Source organism: Symphodus melops (genome assembly GCF_947650265.1).
Source record: "Symphodus melops genome assembly, chromosome: 22".
Lineage (NCBI taxonomy): Eukaryota > Metazoa > Chordata > Actinopteri > Labriformes > Labridae > Symphodus > Symphodus melops.
Genome location: NC_136712.1, coordinates 10,218,299 through 10,238,974, shown reverse-complemented (window position 1 = coordinate 10,238,974; position 20,676 = coordinate 10,218,299). Strand labels below are relative to the sequence as shown.

The following is a 20,676-nucleotide window of genomic DNA, read 5'->3' as shown; positions in this document are numbered from 1 at the left end:
CAGCATTAGATTAAAGAGAGCCAGGATACCACGCTTGTAAAAAATCTGCACCACGCTGCCACATGAGCCCACTCAGCTGCTTGAATTTCAAAGAGACAGATGTAGATATGAAAAATGGCTGAAGAGAAGGCAGGATTTATAGATCTGACATGTTCATATTTGTTTGCTGAAATTTCCTACAGTTAAGATATGAAGCTCCAGAGTGAAGGGTTTTCCAGAGGTAAAGTTTCCCACAAAACAAAATCCCCAGGGTGTTGTCACCATTGAGTTCCAGTAGTGTATACTTAGATTTTTGATAACAACATAAACACCTTTCAGTCGACAATGTTTTTTTTTACGTTATAATTTCTCAGGTTTTTGATGGTTTATTCCCAACAAATATGCACTCACTTCTTCCTGTCAAATCGATTACAAAAATATAGTTTTTAGACATTTTGGAAATGTTTTCTTATTTGTTCTGTGCTGATAGTGAGATTGTGAAGTTGAAAACCATGAAGCCCCAAAAGGATCCTCTATTTGCAACCAAACAATGACTTAGCATCAATTAATTAATTTTAGAATTGCTGGGTAAATCTTGTTTCCCGTAGAGCTAACAGTTAATAATTTTGTCTTTTTTAATCATCTGAACATTTTATGGATTGTTGCATTTGAGGTTTCTTGTTAAATACTTCACAGCTAAACAGAAAATAATCAAAAATTCCAAACTGACCCTTTAAAAATCATGACTGATTTTGTGGTTTAAGTAGAATAACAACCAGAATTACAAGATCTACTTTCCTGAGACCTCTAATTTATGTGAATACATACATTTTCTCAGGTAAAACATAAAACAATTGAAACTGTAAATCAGTCTACATTTTGAAGCTGGTTTTGTGTGAGCTTTAAAGTGCTTTGTAAGCTCCATATTGTTCCAGGTTTTCTTGATGACTAAGTTTGCTTACATCCTAAGCCCACATGTCTTTGCCTGAAGCGATACATTTTGGTCATGCCATATTGCTTAATAACATATATGGAAATCCAAGCCAATTTCAATGAAAGCTATACCAAAAGAAATGACTGTATATCAATATGCATTACATAGACATTCAATTATCTTTGCCATGCACATTTTTTTATTCATCATTTATGATTCTTGGTTACATGTGGGGAATTATTCCTCAGTTCCTGTGCCATTTCTGTCACATAGGTTTTCTGTCACATAGATTTCACCGGTTGGATATTACACATGGAGATGGAGGTAGGTGGGTGCAGTGCTGTTACCTGATTTCACATTATGCATAATAGCACAGGCGATGGGGATGCCAGTCTGATGTCTCTCATTAATTCTTCAGTTCGATGGGCTGTGGACAGGCCGCGCAAGATTGACAGGGGGATGAGGAGACTTCACCAGGATCTCCTTAATGCTTTGAAATGGGAAGTGTAGTTTTAGCTTTGATGCCTCCTATTGCTAAATGGACATGCAACGCCCCCCACATGCGCACGCACACACACACACTCACACACACACACACACACACACACACACACACACACACATATTGTCAGTCAGTCTTCCCATTGTGAATACATGAATAGTGTAGGCTGTAGTGACAGGCTAAATTACTCTGTGCTATCGAGCTATATATCCAAACACTTTATACTTCCTTTGAGTGTGAATATGGAGATCTGGAAGCTTGGTTTTGGTACAGCAAGTTGACAGGTGTAGATCTTTTCCAGATGCAGCAATCACTGCTGTTCCTATATTTTCTCCCATGTGTTCAATTAGCAGCCATTCTCTATATAATCCCTGACAAATAGACTGGGTGTTGTTAGAGTTTAGGGGATTGCACAGTAGCCTAAGTTGGCAGGCCTTTTGAGGATTTTCTTGCAGTTTGTATCTCAGATCAACAGCCAGACTGCCTCCTCTCATCCTCTGCTCTTTGTGCTTGTGTGTGGCAGAGCATCAAATGTGCTGTTCTCTGCAGGAAATAAGATATTTTCTTCAAAAACAGTACATTTTTATTTTAGAGCACAGGGATGCAAGTGTTTTGCTGTTGTGCCTCTCAAATCCGAAACATGTAAACAGCTGGCTCCAGCATGCATAATGCATGTGGATAAAATAGAGACATCTTTCACTGTTGACTGAGACGCGTAAAAAAGCTGAATCTCAAAAAACTTTGGAGCTCTATGTATTTGACACGAAGCAGAATGGAAGATGTTTTTTCTGTAGCCTGGAAGGGTTTTCAAAAAAAATCCTATATTTCCAGTACAAAAAAGAGGTAACCATAGGGTCACAGACATATTCATGTTGTAATTAGCATTTACCATTTAGGTAGAGCTGAGGCACATGGGAATAAGAAGTTTTTCACAAATTTGGGAAAACTAAAGTTTTGCAAAAAAAAAAGTCCCTATCTTTGTTGCACACATGCTAATTTATCCAATCGTGGTTGAGCTTTTAACCCAAAAACCTCAGGTATCAACCTCACTGTGGTGCTAGAGGAGTCATTTGGATTTATCATCACCAGGAGATGAGTCATTTAAATATTTTCATGCAGAGTATTGAGAACTAATGGTTCAACTTCAGAAACACCATAGAAGAATTTTAGGAGGGTAATGAGTTACTTGAATTGAAATCTTTCTCAGTAGGGTTTTTATTATTGATGTTTTATTACAAATACAACCTTCAACAAATACTGAACTCAAGGCCTCTTCAATGAACTTTACAGTGAAAAGCAGCAGGTTTAAGTTAAAAGGCTGCACTATGATACATTTGTTTGACAGTGCCTTGTGTTGGCCTTTCAAAGTCAGCCACTTTATGTTAAACATTTATCAGACAAACAATAAACAGATAAAAAAAAAAATCAATTTACGTTAAATAGAAATTACAAAAAAACCCGATATAAATATGAATATATATATATCACATTTTAAACATAATTCACACATTCATGGTTTGGAGTATGGGTTTAGGTCAACCCAACGTGAGTCAGAGTTCAACTTAAACAGGTTCTATTGAAGTTTGACAGATTTTAAGTTGAGGTAAAACTGTTTCAAAAAAGATATAGCATATTTCCAGCACTTTCAACTGAGACTCTTACTGTAGGGACATTTCAATGTGTCTCTTGACAGCGTTGTTATTCTAAGCCAATTTCCTTAAGTTCCTCATTTTTCTTTGCTTGGTGTGGTATAAAAACGCAAGCTAAAATACAATCAAATATTGTCAACTCCAACCTTAGTGATACAAACTCAAATAAGAAATTGCAGTTAATAGTTGACAGTACATTGACATTCAGTGTAAAACTTCCCTTACAAAAAAGTCACTTAGTGTACAAAGTGTGAAAAATATTGTATTTTCCCTCATTATAAAAAAAATGCCACCTTCAACGAGGCAAGTGAAGTCGCTTCATATACAATGAAACAGAAGAGTGGAGAATAAAGAGACACAATACATGGTATACAAAGAGTTTCTGCTGACGCTGGTAAGGGTGCTACACAGCAGCATGGTGTTGGTACTTTTTTTATCAACCAGTTCACACAAAATGCTACCAAAATCATCTCTTCATCTGCTAGTGCATTATCTGAAAGCAGGTGTAAAAACCATGTAAAGTCATGTCGAATGGACAAGGTCTTGGAAGGACAGTAAAGACCTTATGAAATATTCTTAAAGTGAAAGTTACAAAGTGAGCTCAGGAATGCTACTGTGGTCCTGATACCTTTTTTTGTATATAATAAAGTAGTTCCTTCAATGCAAGCTACCTGATGTTGAAGTGTTCAATACTTTAAAGTCTGCAGTACTTTACGTGTCTGCTACACAGTTGTAACGGAGAGGAAGGCGTTATGTACTTTGGAGCCCTCTGGTACTCTTGCCCCATGGCTCATTAGCTCCTGGATAGTCATCCAGTTGTCCAGGATCTTCTTGTTTCGTTTCTTCATCATCTTCTTGTGACTCAGCTCCAAGATATTAATTTCCTTCCTGCCTTCAGCTCCACTGGCCGGCCCCTCCTTTAGACACTCTAGACGGCTCTTTTGCATGAACTCCCTCCTCTTCCTTTGTTCCCTGGCCCTTGCCAGGTGCTGTTTTCTTTCCTCTTTGCTCCAGTATCGGCCCATCTTCATCTCACTCATTGCATCATCATCTGTAGTCATGCCTCCGCTCCTCTCCTCTCGGATCCTTAGCGCCCGTTCCCTCAGAATGCGGTCACGAGCAGGCCTTCGGGCCACATAGCGTGTGCCGTCAGCACGTACTTTGACCTTCCATTCCAGACGGGGTTCCCCAGGTCGCCCTCCTCGGTGCACTGGATCTCTGCAGAGGCTTAGCAGACTCAACTGGCTCTGGGAATACTCCAGGGATGAGTGCTGCTGTAACAGTTGGACATAGCTCTGCAAAATGGTGAACATTGTTAGAGTCAAATTTTTCCTTCACTCATTTCACTTCAAGGTTTACACATCTCTTCCCAAGTACACCTACCTGAAGTTGCCTGGATCCTCCCTGGCCAGGACAGGGGGTTGTCTGGTATGCAGAACCATAAGGAAGCCCCCTTCTAGAATCTCTTGTTCTACCTTTCTTCTCATATCTCTCATCGTCTGCTGGCAGGGCAGGATCTGACTCAGATCGCGAAGGGTTGCTCTGGTCAGGGCTACTTGAGATCACAGACCCTGGGTCTGCCGGTCTGACTGTCTTAGGTGTACCCTGGAGCTTGGGGATAGGAATGGGGCTGGACGGTGTGGAAGAAGCCAATCTGAGGTTTTTCTGGTTGGTAATGCTGATGTGTCTCTGTAGAGAATGATCAGGTGATCTCTCCATACCAAGCGGTGTCGACCTTGCACTTTCTGCAGTGTTGTATGCACTGGAGCTGTCCTTCTCTCTAATCTTGTCGCTGTCCAATCTCTCTGGGTATTCGTGGATGTCAGCCAACCTGCCATGTCGCTTGTGTCCATCTTTTGGGCTCCTTCCTGGTGAAGAAGGAGACTGTGATGGATCCATCTGGTGGGTCTGGCGGAGCTGATGTGCCTGCATGATGCTCTGGCACTCAAGCTCAATATTACGCAGTTCTTCATTCAGCATCCTCAACTCCTGTTCCACTCCTGTACCTCCGTCCTCATCATCCACATCATTTTCATCCCCTCCCGCTTGCTCAGTGAGACTACACTCTATACTGTGTCGGATGGAATACACCCCACACTCTCCTCCATTACGGATTTGACATTTGAGCTCGAGGAGTTGCTCGAAGCGATTCTCTAACCCTAGAATTCCTCCTCCGCCATTTCGAATACTGATAACCCCTTCACGGCCTTGGCCTTTTGACAGGTTCCTTAGAACCTGAGTGTCCTGCGGCACTACAGCACCTCGTCTTGTGGGTGGATGCTCTGCCCGCCATCGTTCCCGAAGGCAGTGGGCTGGGGTCCTCCTGTGAATTCTCGCCAGAAGAGGTTGGTGCTCTGGACTGTCTGTACTACGTCCAAAACCACTGTCTTTGTCCTGATTGTTGGAGGAACATGTTGCTGTGTCTGTTGTGTCTTCATCAATCTGATGCTGGTGTTTGATGAAAGACAAAAAAAAATGAAATAATAATGTCATTCACCTGCAAAACGTAAACCCTATTTGATTATTCAGCACCATACCATTGATATAATGGTTGTGATGATGATACAAGTGTTGGTGTTGACTTCAAAAACTGTCCAAAATGCGATATCAGCTTTGGCAAGTATATGGTATTATATTTCTTAATAAGATCAAGATTTCTTAAAATGTTGACTTTAAATTCAGGCTTTTGTTCAATGCTCCAACAATCACCAAGATATCGTCAACCAACCAACCTTCATCGAGGTCTCCTCTTTCCTCCTGTCAACCATTTGACTTTGTATTCAAAATCTCTTGTTTTGACATGGGTTTCCTAGCTTAGACTCTCACCTCATCTCTCCTGTCAAAGTTGTGCTCCTTCTGCTTCCTTCTCTCCTCTAGGATCTCCATCTTCAGCTCCTCTACAAGCTGTTGCTGCTCGTCATCCAGCCATACCTCCTCCTCCAGCTGAAATCACAACTTCTCGTTAGAAACCTATCTCTCTTTGTATTCACTGGTGTGTGTGTGTGTGTGTGTGTGTGTGTGTGTGTGTGTGTGTGTGTGTGTGTGTGTGTGTGCAGAACCACCAGCCAATCTCTCTGACAGTTTGAAGGAAAGAGAAAGCACTTAGCAGGCAGCTGTTGTTATTTGACATGACATAGGTTGTCAAGATAGGGCAACCAGGCTGTGTATGTGTGTGAGTGTTTACCTGAATTTCTGGTCTTGTCACCAGAAGTATGATGCTCCTTACTTCTTCACTTGACAGCAAGGCAACTGCTTTCTCTCTGTCTTGAACTTCGCAGCCATTTATCTGTTCATGTAAGACAAGCACGGTAATGTTAAGAGGAATGATCGTGTAGAAAGTGGCGAGCACATACTCGGGACGGAACAATCTGTAATTTAACCATCATAATCTTCAATTAAACTGACGTGAAAAAAGAAGAGCATAATACGTCTAACCATTGTTTCCACTCCTATAAGACACACCTTGAGTAATCATATGTTGACACTTTTTTCTTTTTTTGCGCACTTTCATCCATCTATCCTCCTCCATGTGTCTTTTTTTAACACTTCACTTTCTCTTCGTGTCCTCTACCCCCTGTCTTTACTCCTCTCTGCCAGTTAACTCTTTAAACTTCTCACAATGACGTAGAAAGGAATGGGTAGACTGCACGCTAGGTAAGGACAGTCAATTTGGTGTGCGTAGTCCGACCTCACTCGAGTCTGCTCTCACCGCACATCCAGACACACAATTAACTGTTCTCTGACAGGTGGCGTTCATCTTTTCCTCACTAGAGTAATGGGCCTGTCAGGAGAAGATAATAGGGCCAGGAGTACAGCCGGCCCTGCTCCCCACAATCACTCAAACAACTGGGACACAGAAACACTAGATAAGAGGATGGGGGTACTCAAGAGAGATGTAGTATAAACAATGAATATGAAGAGGAGGTAATGTTGGTACATTGGTTCAGACTGGAAGCAAGCAGAGATGTAGCCTTCGAAGAGGATACACAGTAAGAGGAAGCCAAAGTATTTTCTTTTAATCACTAACCAATATGTAACTCTGAGACAAAGCGTATACATTTTATACTGCTGTCCATATTCACAGGACTCTGGATAGAGCTGTCTCGCCCTGCCCTCTCCTTCCTTGAGTCGATGTGCATGCAGATTGCTATGTTTTGGACACAGAAGCTTCAGTGTTTATCCAGTTCTGTTTCAGTTTTACACTGTCTGTGTTCTAACCTCTCAGCATTTTTCAAAAGCATCTCCCAATTTATCCTACATTTACCATTTTTCTTTCATGAAAGCTAAAAAAATAAATTGCTAAGGCTTTTTATTATAGGGCTGGAAAACCAAGGGGGAGGGGCGAATCAGCTGCATGGGGGTGCCACCTACTTCTCTGGTCAAAACACAAACAAACCTATTGTGCACCAAAATTGAAACCTAGGAGGAGGAGGACATACTGAAATATCTTACATATTGAATGCAGCAAATTAAAATATGTTATGCAAATAACCAATGCCTGAGGTATAATGGCCATGATTTCACACCATTTTTGATTCAGGATGATGAAGCTCAAGCAAGCAATCAGCTACCCTCAGATTAATTTGGTCAAATCAGTGGACCAAAAAAAAATGTTTTTGGAATTATACTGGATTCAGGAGCAACATGTTGCAAATGCATAGTTTAAAACATGAAGAACAGCCAAAAGACTGAGAAACTGGGAGATGTAGCAGATATGTGCTATTTAATTTATCTTCCTTTAGCACACTTCATATTGTATCGCATCAATATCTCCCAAACTTGATGAGTTAACAACTCTGACAATTTGCTGTTGACTGGAGTAAATATTGCTTGGTTTGCTACTAACTTGGTATTAATATACAATAAGCATTTTAATTTTGTGTTTGTTATTTTTTTCAGAGCAATAAAATGATTGCACCATAAAGCTACTGGAGCTACTTCCAACTAGGGAAACATGGGACCATCCAAGGAGCAAATGATTGTTGCATCAGACCCTAGGGCGTAGATCGCATTATGAGACAGAGCAAGACCAAGACAGAGAATACCAGAGATGATATAGTGCCTGATGTAGCAGCTACTAAGGACTTTAATTTCCCTGGTTAAACAAGGTGATTAAAAATACATATGCTTGGCCAGACTGGGGAATGCAGGAGCTTAGGGATCCTCTTAAAAGACTACTATAGCAAGCATTAGCAAGAGTCATTTAGGTTTTATGTTTGGCTTATTGTTCAACACAGAACAGAAAAAAAAGAAAACAGGAAATTCTTTATTTGAAAACTAAGTTTACCAAGTGTGAAGCCATGTGAGTTCATGTGATTACAGGTGAGCAACTTGGACACTGAGTTGAAAATATGCACCTGTAGAATACGATCTCCTTCTTTGATGCGTCCATCTCTTGCTGCTATGCTGTTTGGCTCCACCTGTAAGAGAAACAACATAGAAATTAAATTCTGACAGCCTGTCATTGTGTATCTCTGTATTCTCAACAAGAAACCCAAATGATGTGCCACTCTGAATACTTCACTCTGATCTCCGCTGTTGAAAAAAGGCCTTTATCTTTAAAGAAGATGCTTATTTTCGAGCTGACAACCCTGTATTTTTTACTTGCTATCAGGTGTTTTTAGAGGTTTTTAGGATAACATTTTTATCCTGTTAAAAAGCAAGTGACAGACACCCTGAAGTAACAACTAAGTATTGATATCATACAAAATAGCAGACAGTGGAAAAAAACTTAAACTCGTATTCTTCAAAATGTATGCCAGTGGATATTCAGCAACACTACGAGCCCCTCAATCATCATTTCAAACACTTTGTTGTCCTTGCATTTGAGATCAAGAGAATTAGAGATATACGTGGAAAACAAAAAGTGGAAATGGAGAAAATAATTCCTGCAAAAAGTCGCACAAATACCACGCATCCATACATTTTAATGAGGGGAAATTAGCATATTTATCCTTTTATCAAACATATGAAAAGAGATGCGTTCGATCGGTTGGAGACGGCTCTCACCTTCTGTTGAGGTTTAGCAAGTGCTAATTTTGTTTGTGGTTTTGTATTAACATGCAGAGAGAAAATTCAAGGTAGAGGAACAAGTGTAAACCGCATCAGTACCTGTCGAGTCATTTTAAAAATCGGAATAGGAACTAAATCCACAGAACATCTGTACCATTGATATTATTATAGTGGCTGTGTAATCCTCAGAACAGCTTACACACATTTTCCTTCATTTGCCATAATGGGATTGAAAAATGCACCTGCACTAAGCTTTTATTCATGACTCATTTACTCAGTTCGTAGCTCCCATAATGCCATCCTTCACTCAGGTTTGTCTCTGAAAGAGAAATAATTTGTTTAAATTTGTCTCATTAACAATTTTGCAAAAGGGAGTGTAATTCTTTCAAGGCCGCAAATACATTTATAAAAGGATTCTCTGTAATATGTCCCCTCTTTCTTTGGTGTGTTTGGTATTCAGATGGGGTACAGGAAATGGGATAATGTGTCATTTAACATTCCGTGTGGGGGGAGTGAAGGGTGTCGCTCAGAGCTAATTAAAACCTTCAATTAAAACACGTGAAAGGAGGAGAAAGGAGGGTGACAGAAACGGGAAGCACATTTCAAACCTGACTTCCTCTTTGGCCATGCGTGGCAAATTTGGAGTTGATATTTGAATTGAAAACATTTCTCTCTCTTTCTACTCTAATTCAGTTCATCTTGCTCTCTGTGCAAGGAGTTAAAGATGGGAATTCAAATGGGGTTTCAAACATTTGTTTTTGTGAGAAACTAATCATGCCTGAGTTCAATCTAAGAAACGTGTAGATGCTTCCATATTAGCCCTCATCAAGGCTTAGACTCCAGTGTTTTTCCAGCACACATCATTTTATTTTACAGTACAGTGAATACATTTTAGGGAAAATCATTTTTCTGCATGAAGGAGCAATTACCTCAGAAATTCAAAAAAGTTTAATATAGTAAGCAGGGGTGTGTCAAGAGGATTTGCAGTTGTTTTTTTTTATGGGCCACCCTTTAAACCTGATTGTCCACCCCTTGTGCAAACCAATCAAAAAAGACTGATGACACTTCTGGTAACCAGGGTTTAAATGTGAAAGGTTTTTAAAAATTAATCCAATCTGACAGTTGTTATCATATCTTGGAACAACTTGAGGTGAAATCATTCTTCACATTAAATGTCAGTGTAGGAAACTAAGATGAATTACTTCAACAACAACAACAAAAAACAAAAAAACACACACTACTGGGACAATATAACAGGATATATGTCCCTACCTGGCTGACATAGATGCCAGTGTCCTCCTCGTCGTCAGTTCTGTAGCACAGCGTCAAGCCAAGCTTCTCCTGGCTGTTCTTCCTGCACAGCTCCACTTCCTGTTGCACACACAAAGCCATAGAAAATATTCTAAATCACACCTTGCCTCATGGTGCACCTGTTTTGACACTACAGGTTTTCCCAGTGGATTTGATGGATTTCTAAACCATAGAGCATCCTTTCAGACATGTAATCTATTCAGCTGCTTTACAGAGCAGTTGAAATGACAGGACCCATGGGACATGAGGTTCAACTTGATTTTCATGCTTTACATTATAATTTCTAATAACTCTGGGAGCGTTTTGTTGCTCTGTGGTCATAGCTTGCTTTAGGCAAAGATGATCCATGTTAATATTCTACTGATGTACAATATCCAGGCAACCTAAAACATTCACAGAATGATAATAAACTTGTGAGGACAACAAGAACATTCTAACCTTGACAATACCTTTTAGTCTCATCACCCAAATTTAACCAATGAAAGAATTAAAGAGTACATCAGTTTTCCATCAGGAAATGAATAGGGAAATCACTTATGGACATTTACAAGACAACTTCCATCCATTATGTTTCTGGCAAAAGAGTATATGGGTAATTATTTCATTATAGTTGTATTTCAGCCTACGCCTATTTGTGGCAGCTTTTGTGCCATGCAATATATTTTAACATCCATGAAATTATTTTTTAGGCACTTGGAAGCAGAACAACAAACAGCAATCTCATTTGACAACCATGTTAGCCAGACAGGTGTCTTTTTGCAACCAACACACAAGTAACACATATAGGGAAATTAGCATTAATTTGGAGACAATTGGGCAAAAAGAAGTTGCAATTCTTTTAAGCACTGCTTTAATTTCCACCAACTCTTTAGGAATAAGATTTTTGTTTTTAAGCTTCGAAATGCTACACTACGTTAACAGCAGCTAACAGTAGTCAGCATTGGGGGTTATCATAGCTTTTGGTGTTCAATCAATCAATGAATCTTTATTTGTATAGAGTCAATTTATAACAGGCGTTATCTCGAGACACTTTACAAGAGCAGGTAAAGGACCTTACTCTTTGTCTGTTAACATTACAAAAAGCAGGTAAACAGATCATGCTCATCGTTATGTTTTCAAAAAGCAGGTAAAAGACCTTACTTATTGCTATATTACAAGAGCTCAGTATAATCCGTCACAGTGTGGCAAGAAAAAACTTCCCTTTAACAGGCAGAAATCTTCAGCAGACCCAGGCTCATGACGGAACAGCCGTCTGCTAAAGTGCTGGGCTTGAAAGTGGGATGGGGGACATGGGACAAGATGCAGAAAGGATAGGATGGGTGGAGGTTGGATGTTTGGGCAGGCCATCCTCACATACAGTCCTGACGAGCTGAATGTTGAAGATAGCCTGCTGTGGCTAGAAATGGAGAGTTGACAATGAACCAATTGTTAAAATTAACAATGTGTAAGATGCTAACACTCTTTAGCAAAATTGGATAGTTTCTTGGATGAGTCCGGGTAAAAAATCTAGAATTTGAATAAAATATGTAAAAAGCTGCTACCATCATTGTTTGCCATTGTAGCTTTGTCTAAGTTATCATTAATGCTAGCCTGTCACTTTCTGTTATTCAGCCAAAACATTGGGGGATTTTTAGAGAAAAAAATGTTTACAGAAACAGTCTTTGGGCCCTAACCCCAACCCACGCTCTGTTCTTTGGATTCTTGGTCTACTTGGTCTAAGATTCACAAGCTGTTACAACTTTATGCTTAAGACTTGATTTAGCAGCGGGCATGGTATTATAAATCAAGGGTAAGCACAATAAAAGGACAATGCAGGACAATGTACAATCATGTACAATTAAACAAGGTATATGTAAACTGACTTGGACCCAATATGTTTTCTGTACATCAATGGAGAAAACACCTGAAGGTATCAAACCAAAAACCAGCATCTGGCAATAAACAGGTCAGCTCTTTCATGTCTATATTAATGTTAATTTTACTAGCTGCTTCCCTCCCAAAGGCAATCTGTCTCTAAATTTAGCCCTGACTTGCAACTGGCTCCATTTGATCTCCGCTGTGTGTTAAGGTAACCACATAAAGATAACTCCGGGGGTAATCTTTATTAACCCCATGCTGCCAAATTCATTTCATGGGGGGGAGGGGGGGGGGGGGGGGGGGGGAATGGAATGGAGATCAGAGTGGGTTACAGGACTCAAACCCTATAGCCCCCCTTTTTCTCTGTCATGGGAAACCCAGATAGCAAAGATTGACAGGGGAAGTAATTAATTTCTATGGTATTTAACCCCCTGTGCAGACAACCCTGACCTTCAAAGGTTGGGGTATATTAGGAGTTTATAATATTATATCAACCTGCACATGTTTTGACTACCCATTCTTCTCAGCAGTTGACTACAGTTCTGGATTGTTACAAACCCTGGTGGTTGGATCTAAAGGCTGGAATGTCTTAATATCAGTGTACAATGAATCTTATACTTTGTTTGAATGGATTACAGGATTTATTTTTCAGGTGAGGCAACGAGCAATGGCTCCAGATGTGTAGATCAGTGGGTGCAGAAAGGCTTGACTATAGGGATCATTGGATCCAAATATGTGCCACAGTGAAGTGTAAATTATGGCAAACTCAATTTACGTGGGTTATAATGAATGATGACAATTTATAGAATTTATCTTATTAATTTCCTGAATGTGGTTTCCATATCCAGGAAATTTAGCAGGAGAGATCACATTTGCCACATGCTTGCTGAGGTAAATTAGGAATGACGACGTATGCTTTAGAGCCACATTAAACATCTGTTGCTAACATTTCAGTCTAATATGCACTTATAATGATTACTCTATGTTTCATTGAAAATCATTTTCTGCCATTCCTAATGTTCATTCCCTCATTATTTCCCCTTGTGCAGATGATGCTTTTCTAGCCGCTGTTGCTTTTTTAAAGCCACAATCTTTAAGATGTACTGATGATTATTTAGCAAGGAAAGGTTTACAAATGATTCTAAATGACAGGTGTCCCGTTGTGCTGTTTTGCCATCTGCTGAAGTGCTTCTTGATTTATGCAAACCAATGAGCTACATTATGGGGGAACCACTGCTTTAAAACCTCTACGCAAAGTATTCAATGATGGCAGGGTGGTGATACAATATCCCGTATTACAAGAAAGGAGGCTATTTCGTGTTTGACCTATCAACTGATCATACAAACCTGGACATGCTGACTGTGAACTGAGTCATGAACATTTTTGAATCTGATATACAACACATTTAAGTCCCAAACATTATGGACATACAACTTTAAATCATGTGAACTCTTCCTATGTTGCTTTTGTGTTTACAGTGCTTGATACAGACACTTCTTTCGGCTTTGTATTCTTTTATTTTAGAACTTAGAAGAACACAGAACACAGAAAAAAACTGTTGTTGTTTCATCCCTTGCATGCCAATATTTTTCTTTGTTTATGAGGATTTTTTAAAAATCCAGCCTTTGATGTTCAGCACCCGTTAACTATCCATAATTGAGACGTGTTTATTTTGAGTAATTCGGCAAATAGCAGCTATCTGGCTGTTTTCTCGCAAACTGCTGCCACTTAATTAGCTTTACTTTATATGCTTGTGACCTCACTGAGCATTAATTAAAATCTGAATTATTTATTCTTTCAAACATGTTGTCTCGAAAATAGATACTAATATTAAATGGGGGATACAGCTATTGAGACATTCAAAACTGTGTTTTAAGTAACTCTGGAAATTGAATTATAACAGTTTGCTATTTCACAAAATAATCAATGCATCCGTATTACTGAAGATCTAATATTTTTTTTATGCCTACAATCGGCTACTTGGCTTTTTTTTATCAATTGAAGTACCAGAAATGATACAACAGCAGGAGTGTCCATGTGGACAATCAGATGGAGGTATAGCGAAACCTGTCAGAAGTAATGTTTCTAGGAATGGTAGCCCTTTTTTTTTTTACGCAGAGGAAAGCCATTCATGTTTCAGTTTGATACACACGGATGGAGAGAGAAAAGTGAGGGCGGCTGATTTGGCGCGTGTAAGTCTGGTGGGTGGGGGTGGGGGTTGGGAGTTTGACAGTATGTGTGTTAGCTTTGTAAAGCCGACCTTGTTCTCATACTTTTACGATCACCGCACACAAGCCCTTCTCCTCCTCCCCCCACCCCCCACCACCACACACTGGAGACTCTTTCATCCAGATGACGCTTTAAGGTAAGGCCACAGCTGGGAGCAGAGGAATCCTAATGACCCACAATGCAGTTCACTGAACCAGGAAGTGCCCATTAAACCATGGGGGACAACTGATTGTAGAAAACGTCAGCCATCACTGTCACCCAGCATGACCTCGAAGTCTACTGTCAGGGTAACGTGATGTATTCGTCACAATGGAGAAAGTGTGTGTGTGTGTGTGGGGGGGGGGGGGGCAGAAAGCATTGACTGTAGGAGTTCAATGTGACTGATTAACATGGTACTGCTGGAAAACATACCTGGAACTAAACAAAGTATGTATGAATGAAATATCAGGCAGAAGTTGACAATAGTATAATTTATATGACAAAATCCTCTTTATGACTTTGAAATCTATAGAGCATAATTGTGTAAAGCCATAAATGTAAAACGTCATCATAATCATTTTTACTTCATATTAAATAAGCAAGTAAGCAAACGTTTTTAAAACCCTGGTTAACATTTAAACTGTTTGTTAGCGTTTTACCAATAGCATTCACTAAAGGAAAGGATCATTCAATGTACTGCTCGCTTGGCAGTAGGCCATAAAACAAAACATTTAATTTATCACCATATATACGTCCTTATAGTTGAAAACATTTCTTAACAGTTACTTTAAACAAAAACAGCGACATGTATATATACAAAAATTTAGCATTTTTAGTTGCTTAAAAGCGAATAAATATGTTTGAGTGTAAGAGCGCGAGTTTAATATGATTTGCCATTGAGCACCTCTTAAAGCTATTCTTTTTTGGGTTCTTTTGTAGCCTTTTATTTACTGAAACCTCAACTTGAAGCAATACATTCAGGGGATTAGATCTTTTTGGAATGAATACCAGTAATACTGAAAATGACCAAGGCCATTAATTAGTTGAAGGTTAGTACATTCTGTCACATTGTGAGTTCTGCAAGGTTTGGGCTGTGCAACTATTTTGTTGGCTTTGGCTTCACAAACTTAGCAAATCCATTCTCATACTGAGTACCTTCTTTTCATAACGTCCTCACAATGCTCAGCTTGAAGTGGCTGTCTCAAAAGGGACAAACAATCCTGAAGGACAGAGTATGATAAAAGGGAAACTACTGGCATGTGAATAAAACACACTTGTAATTTATCATGAAGGCCACTTGGAGTGGGTTTTTTTCTTCTCTTTTTGTACCATTATATAAATAATAGCCTTCCATCTTAACACAATGTTACAGAGAACAGTCCATACTGGAGATAGAGAATTCACAGGAAATGGACAGTTTGTTCTGTATTTTTGTTGGACTTATACATCAGGACTAGCCTTGGAATGTCTCATGGAAAAGTGTACTGCTCATGTAAATATGCCCTCAGGACTAACAGTAATAATAGGAAAAACTTGAGCCTTATCAATAAATGGAAAGCTTAAAGGCTCAGACAGTGTCACCCATTTGCATTATATTAGTTATATTTAAGGCTCAGGCATCATACAAGTTTGATTAATAATTTCCAACATGTGTCCTTCATTAAACAACATGGCGATCAAGCTACCAGTAGGGGGTTCATCCTCTTGTATGAAAAGTCAATATAATGGATTTATGCCCTATATAATATGATATTTATTTTTTGTGCATTATCTTTTGGATATTTTATACCTTTATTGGATACAAAACAGTATATAAGTTAAAGATGGACGTGAGAAAAAGAGAACAACCCTCAATGTGGACTTGAACTTGAGACACTATTAGAATTAAATCTTTTTCACACCAATTATGTCATTTTTGATATTCTTAAATAATTATTTAAGGTGATGTTAGACTGCTGCTTCTTTCTGGACATTAAAGTTGTACCAAATCACGTACTAATCCCATCCTGTTGTGTAGTTCCGGACAGGTTCCTAACAGACTAACAGGCCAGACTTTTTTTTTACTCTCCAGATGCAGTAGATATGAGAAAGATGCAAAATTGTACCTCATACTCGTACTCTTCAGTCCTCTCCACCTCTGCTGGGGTATTGGACAGGTACTCTGGACATTCATAATACTCATGTTCCATGGTGTGAATTGAATGACAGCTGGAGGCAAAAGGGAGGAAGAAGGTATTTTACGTGTCATTCATGGATGTGGTTTTATGCAGATGACTTCACGTTATCTCTATTTTTAGATTTCATTCAAGTTGTACTGTGTTGATTACCTTTGGCTTTCTGACATCTTTGAGAAGTCAAGAACAGTAAGAAAAAAATACAATCGTTGTAATATAACCAAAACCATATGAAAAAACTCGTAGTGTGAAAGTACTTTATGGGTCTCTGTTACAAACTTCAACAACCAATGCAGACATCAACCATTGACCTCATTGATTCCATGACCTCTGTAAATTGTCATTATATAATAACTTCCTTGCCATGATCATTGACTAAGACTGGCAGATTCTTAGTTTTAGATGACAAATAGATTGCATCAGTTGCAGCAATCCCCTATAAATAGGCACAGAATGCAGGGAGCGCCAGAATGCCTGCTCTATCAGGCCATTGGCTTTTAATCGCCCAGCTAAAGCTCCCATTAAAGAAAATGGATGTAGCACACAGAAGCAATTATTGCAAGAGGGTTTGGTTCTGCATAATGATATCACAGGGACAAAGTACTTAGCCTTGCTGAGGGTTTGCACACTGTGATACAACTGCTTAATAACTACTTTAAAATGAAAGAGCGCAACCCTCGAGAGAGTGTCAAGCGAAATTTAGATAAAAAAAACCTCCTAGTTTCAAATAAGAAAATATCTGACAACAGTTTTTAGCCAGTTCATGACATCTACGTCTTAGGCATTAACATACAGCAGGCTTTCATTATATGTAAGGCTAGAAGTCTTTGCATTCACTAAAACTCTACAATAAGTGTTTCCCTCACCTGTCAGACAGAAGAAAAGGACAGATATCAGGGACAGGTGGAGTCGCAGGCCGAAGCTTCGCCAGTGCCATGATGTGCTCAAAGGTGATGTCTGTCTGTGTGCAAACATCCACCACACACACATCATCTGGCATTCCACTGTGATTGTGTGCAACAGAAGCCGTGGCTCTGGATGGGGTCCGCCGAAGAACCTGAACAACGATTGGGTCTCGCCGGATGGCCTCCACAACTGCCTCGCCATGGTCGACCTTGGAGAAGTCTCGAGCATTCACCTGAAGGGAAAGAAGACCAAATCACTAAGACGCTGTTTTTTTTCATACATTTATAAAAACAGAAACAAGCCATTTTCTTTCCAGAGTCTGAATCCCCTCATCAACAACATTGTTTATGAAAGAAAAGACTGTTAAGTAGAAGTGCAAGGCCTTGCACACATATTCAACATCCAATTGTTTTTATAAAACACTCATTCATCTAAGGACGATGTAGTAGACATGCATGCTCTTTTCAGCAACAACCTGTTTCACATTCTCACTGGCGAGGTTCACAGTACCTTTATATGTCTCCTGAGTTTTTCATTCTACCAAAGCTAAGTGCTTTTATAAAGGGTACTTTGGCAGTAATTCTTGATGGAAGAAACACATTACATATTCTCCCTTGTTTTCACCTACACAGTCCACTTTTCCGGTAGGTTCAGATATTTTAACAGCTAACCAGCTATTCACAAATGTGCTTCTTTAACCTTAACATTCACAGGTTGAATATTTTGCTAGATATCAGCTTTTGTTGAGAGAGGAAAAACTCCTTATTAAAGTAGTTTTATCTCATTCTGTCCCGCGCCAACATTCTTCAAATCAATTTAACTGAAATTAATTATTAACACTGCATCCCTTTACATTATGCCTACAAGGCTATGTATTATAACTATTTCAATTATAACTGATTTCAGCAAATGACAAAGAGGGGAGGAGCAATTAGAGTCGATCATGCTTCACTGGGAACAAAATGTCTTGCAAGCAGAACGGACATAATTTGCACGAGCTGTAAAGGTTGTGCCAGAAGAAAGTCAATGGAGAAGAGATATCACACTGTCAGCTGTCAATGTGGAAACCCATACAAATACAGTATGCATTTACTTTCTGACACTAACTAACACCCAATTAGTTTAACCTCTTCATGCCGAGGCAGTGCTCAAGTTCATTTTCAGGTTGTCACATGCTGAAATAATTGTTTGCATTGATTTTTGGATGTCTGAAGGTCATAAGAGTGTTAGTCAATGCTTCATTATTGGAAGAACTTAGAAATAAGAGTTGTCACATTTTATATACTTGATTTGAATCAAAGGTCTTAGCAGCAGCATATTTATTGCATTTATTGCCATTTGTTTTTCTTGTTTGATGGTTTCTAGATCCTACATACACATTAATAAACCTTTATTTCTAAGCTATACATTATAGAAGCAATGAGCAATGAAAGTTTTGCAATAGTTCACATCTGAGTACCATCTGCCGCCGTGTTGGTAATTCATTTACAGCTGCATCAAACCTGTGACCTTTCCCATTTTGACAGTTTTTTTTTGTTGCCACATAAAAGTTGCCCTCCAAACACACTACTTTTATTTTATCTCCCTGTTTGAACCTTTGTGCATCTCAGAGAAATAAAACAGAAAGTTTTACAACATTTCAAAGTTGTAATGTGGTCCAGATGGACACATTAATCTCCAATCAGAGGGAATGATCTCGAAGGCGGAAAAGTGATTGTGCTGATACACCTGCCAGTATGTTTACCTGCTGTTGTTCCTCTATTCAATCTGCCTGTTGATGAGCTAAGTGGGGGCTGATTAATAGCTAGCAGATGTGACAAAGACTAGGGATAATGGCTCAGAACGGGCATGTTTTTTATGTGTGTGTGTGTTTAGCACATCATATACACTGACTTTACAAAGCATTATGGGTTAATTGCATCACAAATAAAGAGATAAAGAGAAGCTGACAAGTTAGAAAAGGGTTTTAAAGATATGAGACGGTTGAGATGTTGGCTTTTAATATAAACTACTATACTTCATCTTTAGTTGTATGTTTTCGTAAGATATTTTTTGGCACTTTTGCCTTGAGCGTATAGACAGTAGTGAAAGAAAATTAAATTGGGAGATAAGAATGCCGTCCGGGGTTGAAACCAAACCCATGCCAGCAACATAGCCAATAAACATGGGGAACTTAACTAAACAAGGCCCCCAATTCCAATTTGTAACATGCTTAGTCTGTGTGTGTATTGACATTTTTATAACAGTGCACCATACTGGATAATTTGCCCATTTCCATTACATTGAAACATCTTCATTTTTCATTCTCTGTGATATATTTTTCTTTCCCATTTCCAACTATTGGAAACATTGGTTACATTTTGGTTAGTCTCACAAAAAGTGTTTTTCCTGTCTGATCATGTGTGTGTATGGGAGCAATACATGCAGGTGTAACATCTCTACTGAGGCGTGCAGTGTGCGGATTCCATCAATATCAGACAGTAATTCCATTTTGATTGTAAGTTCCCTTTCTTATTACTCCACTGCGCTCCTGTGAGCAAGCTGACAGAGAGACAATATCAACTCATTACATCATCTGATAAAACCCCAAAGCTCCATAAGAACACTAAAAATAGTCGGCTCTTCACTGCATTCCATAGGGAAGGCTGTAATGAACCAACAATCCAGCGCAGCCTTCATATACCTCTCAAGTTAAAGGTTATCTTTGCCAATAAAAATGGTTCCCAGTCGCCCACACCAAAGCTTCATGGCTGTCCAAACGGTCTTCCTAAAGGTCAAGGTTCGGTGTGGTGTGCTGTTTTGAAGCAAAATCTACTGTAGCCTTTATGTATGTTCAGCAAGTGCACTTTGTCATAATCAATTTTACTGAAAATGCCTTTTACTTGTAATTTCCACACTTTGTATGACTATAACTCCTCTATATTGAGGCTACTGGATGGATGTCTTTTCTATTGACTTTTTTACAGGCCCACAAATCTAGAAGGCACAAGAATGGGGAAACTTGGAAAAGGAAAGGAAGGCTAACACATTTTTTGCTTGTTTGCTTAAAGGAATTTGAGAAATGTTTCGTATAATTATTTTTTATGATGTTCTTTGGTATAAAACATGGGTGTTATACCACTGAGCATGAGGTGTGCCTGTGA

General features: G+C 39.1%; 1 protein-coding gene across 1 annotated transcript in view; it reads right to left on the bottom strand.

Annotated features, from left to right (window-relative positions):
* Positions 1-3,042: 3,042 nt before the first annotated feature.
* The window catches only part of pdzrn4 (PDZ domain containing ring finger 4), a 34,755-nt gene continuing 17,121 nt past the window's right edge, over positions 3,043-20,676 (bottom strand). Inside the window, exons 2-9 of the mRNA XM_079334690.1 lie at positions 17,494-17,765; positions 16,559-16,661; positions 10,349-10,447; positions 8,422-8,484; positions 6,249-6,350; positions 5,891-6,007; positions 4,448-5,512; positions 3,043-4,359 (exon numbers count right to left, since the gene is read on the bottom strand). Of these exons, the coding sequence (XP_079190816.1) occupies positions 3,787-4,359; positions 4,448-5,512; positions 5,891-6,007; positions 6,249-6,350; positions 8,422-8,484; positions 10,349-10,447; positions 16,559-16,661; positions 17,494-17,765 (2,394 nt within the window). The 3' untranslated portion in view covers positions 3,043-3,786. The remainder of the gene's footprint in view (positions 4,360-4,447; positions 5,513-5,890; positions 6,008-6,248; positions 6,351-8,421; positions 8,485-10,348; positions 10,448-16,558; positions 16,662-17,493; positions 17,766-20,676) is intronic.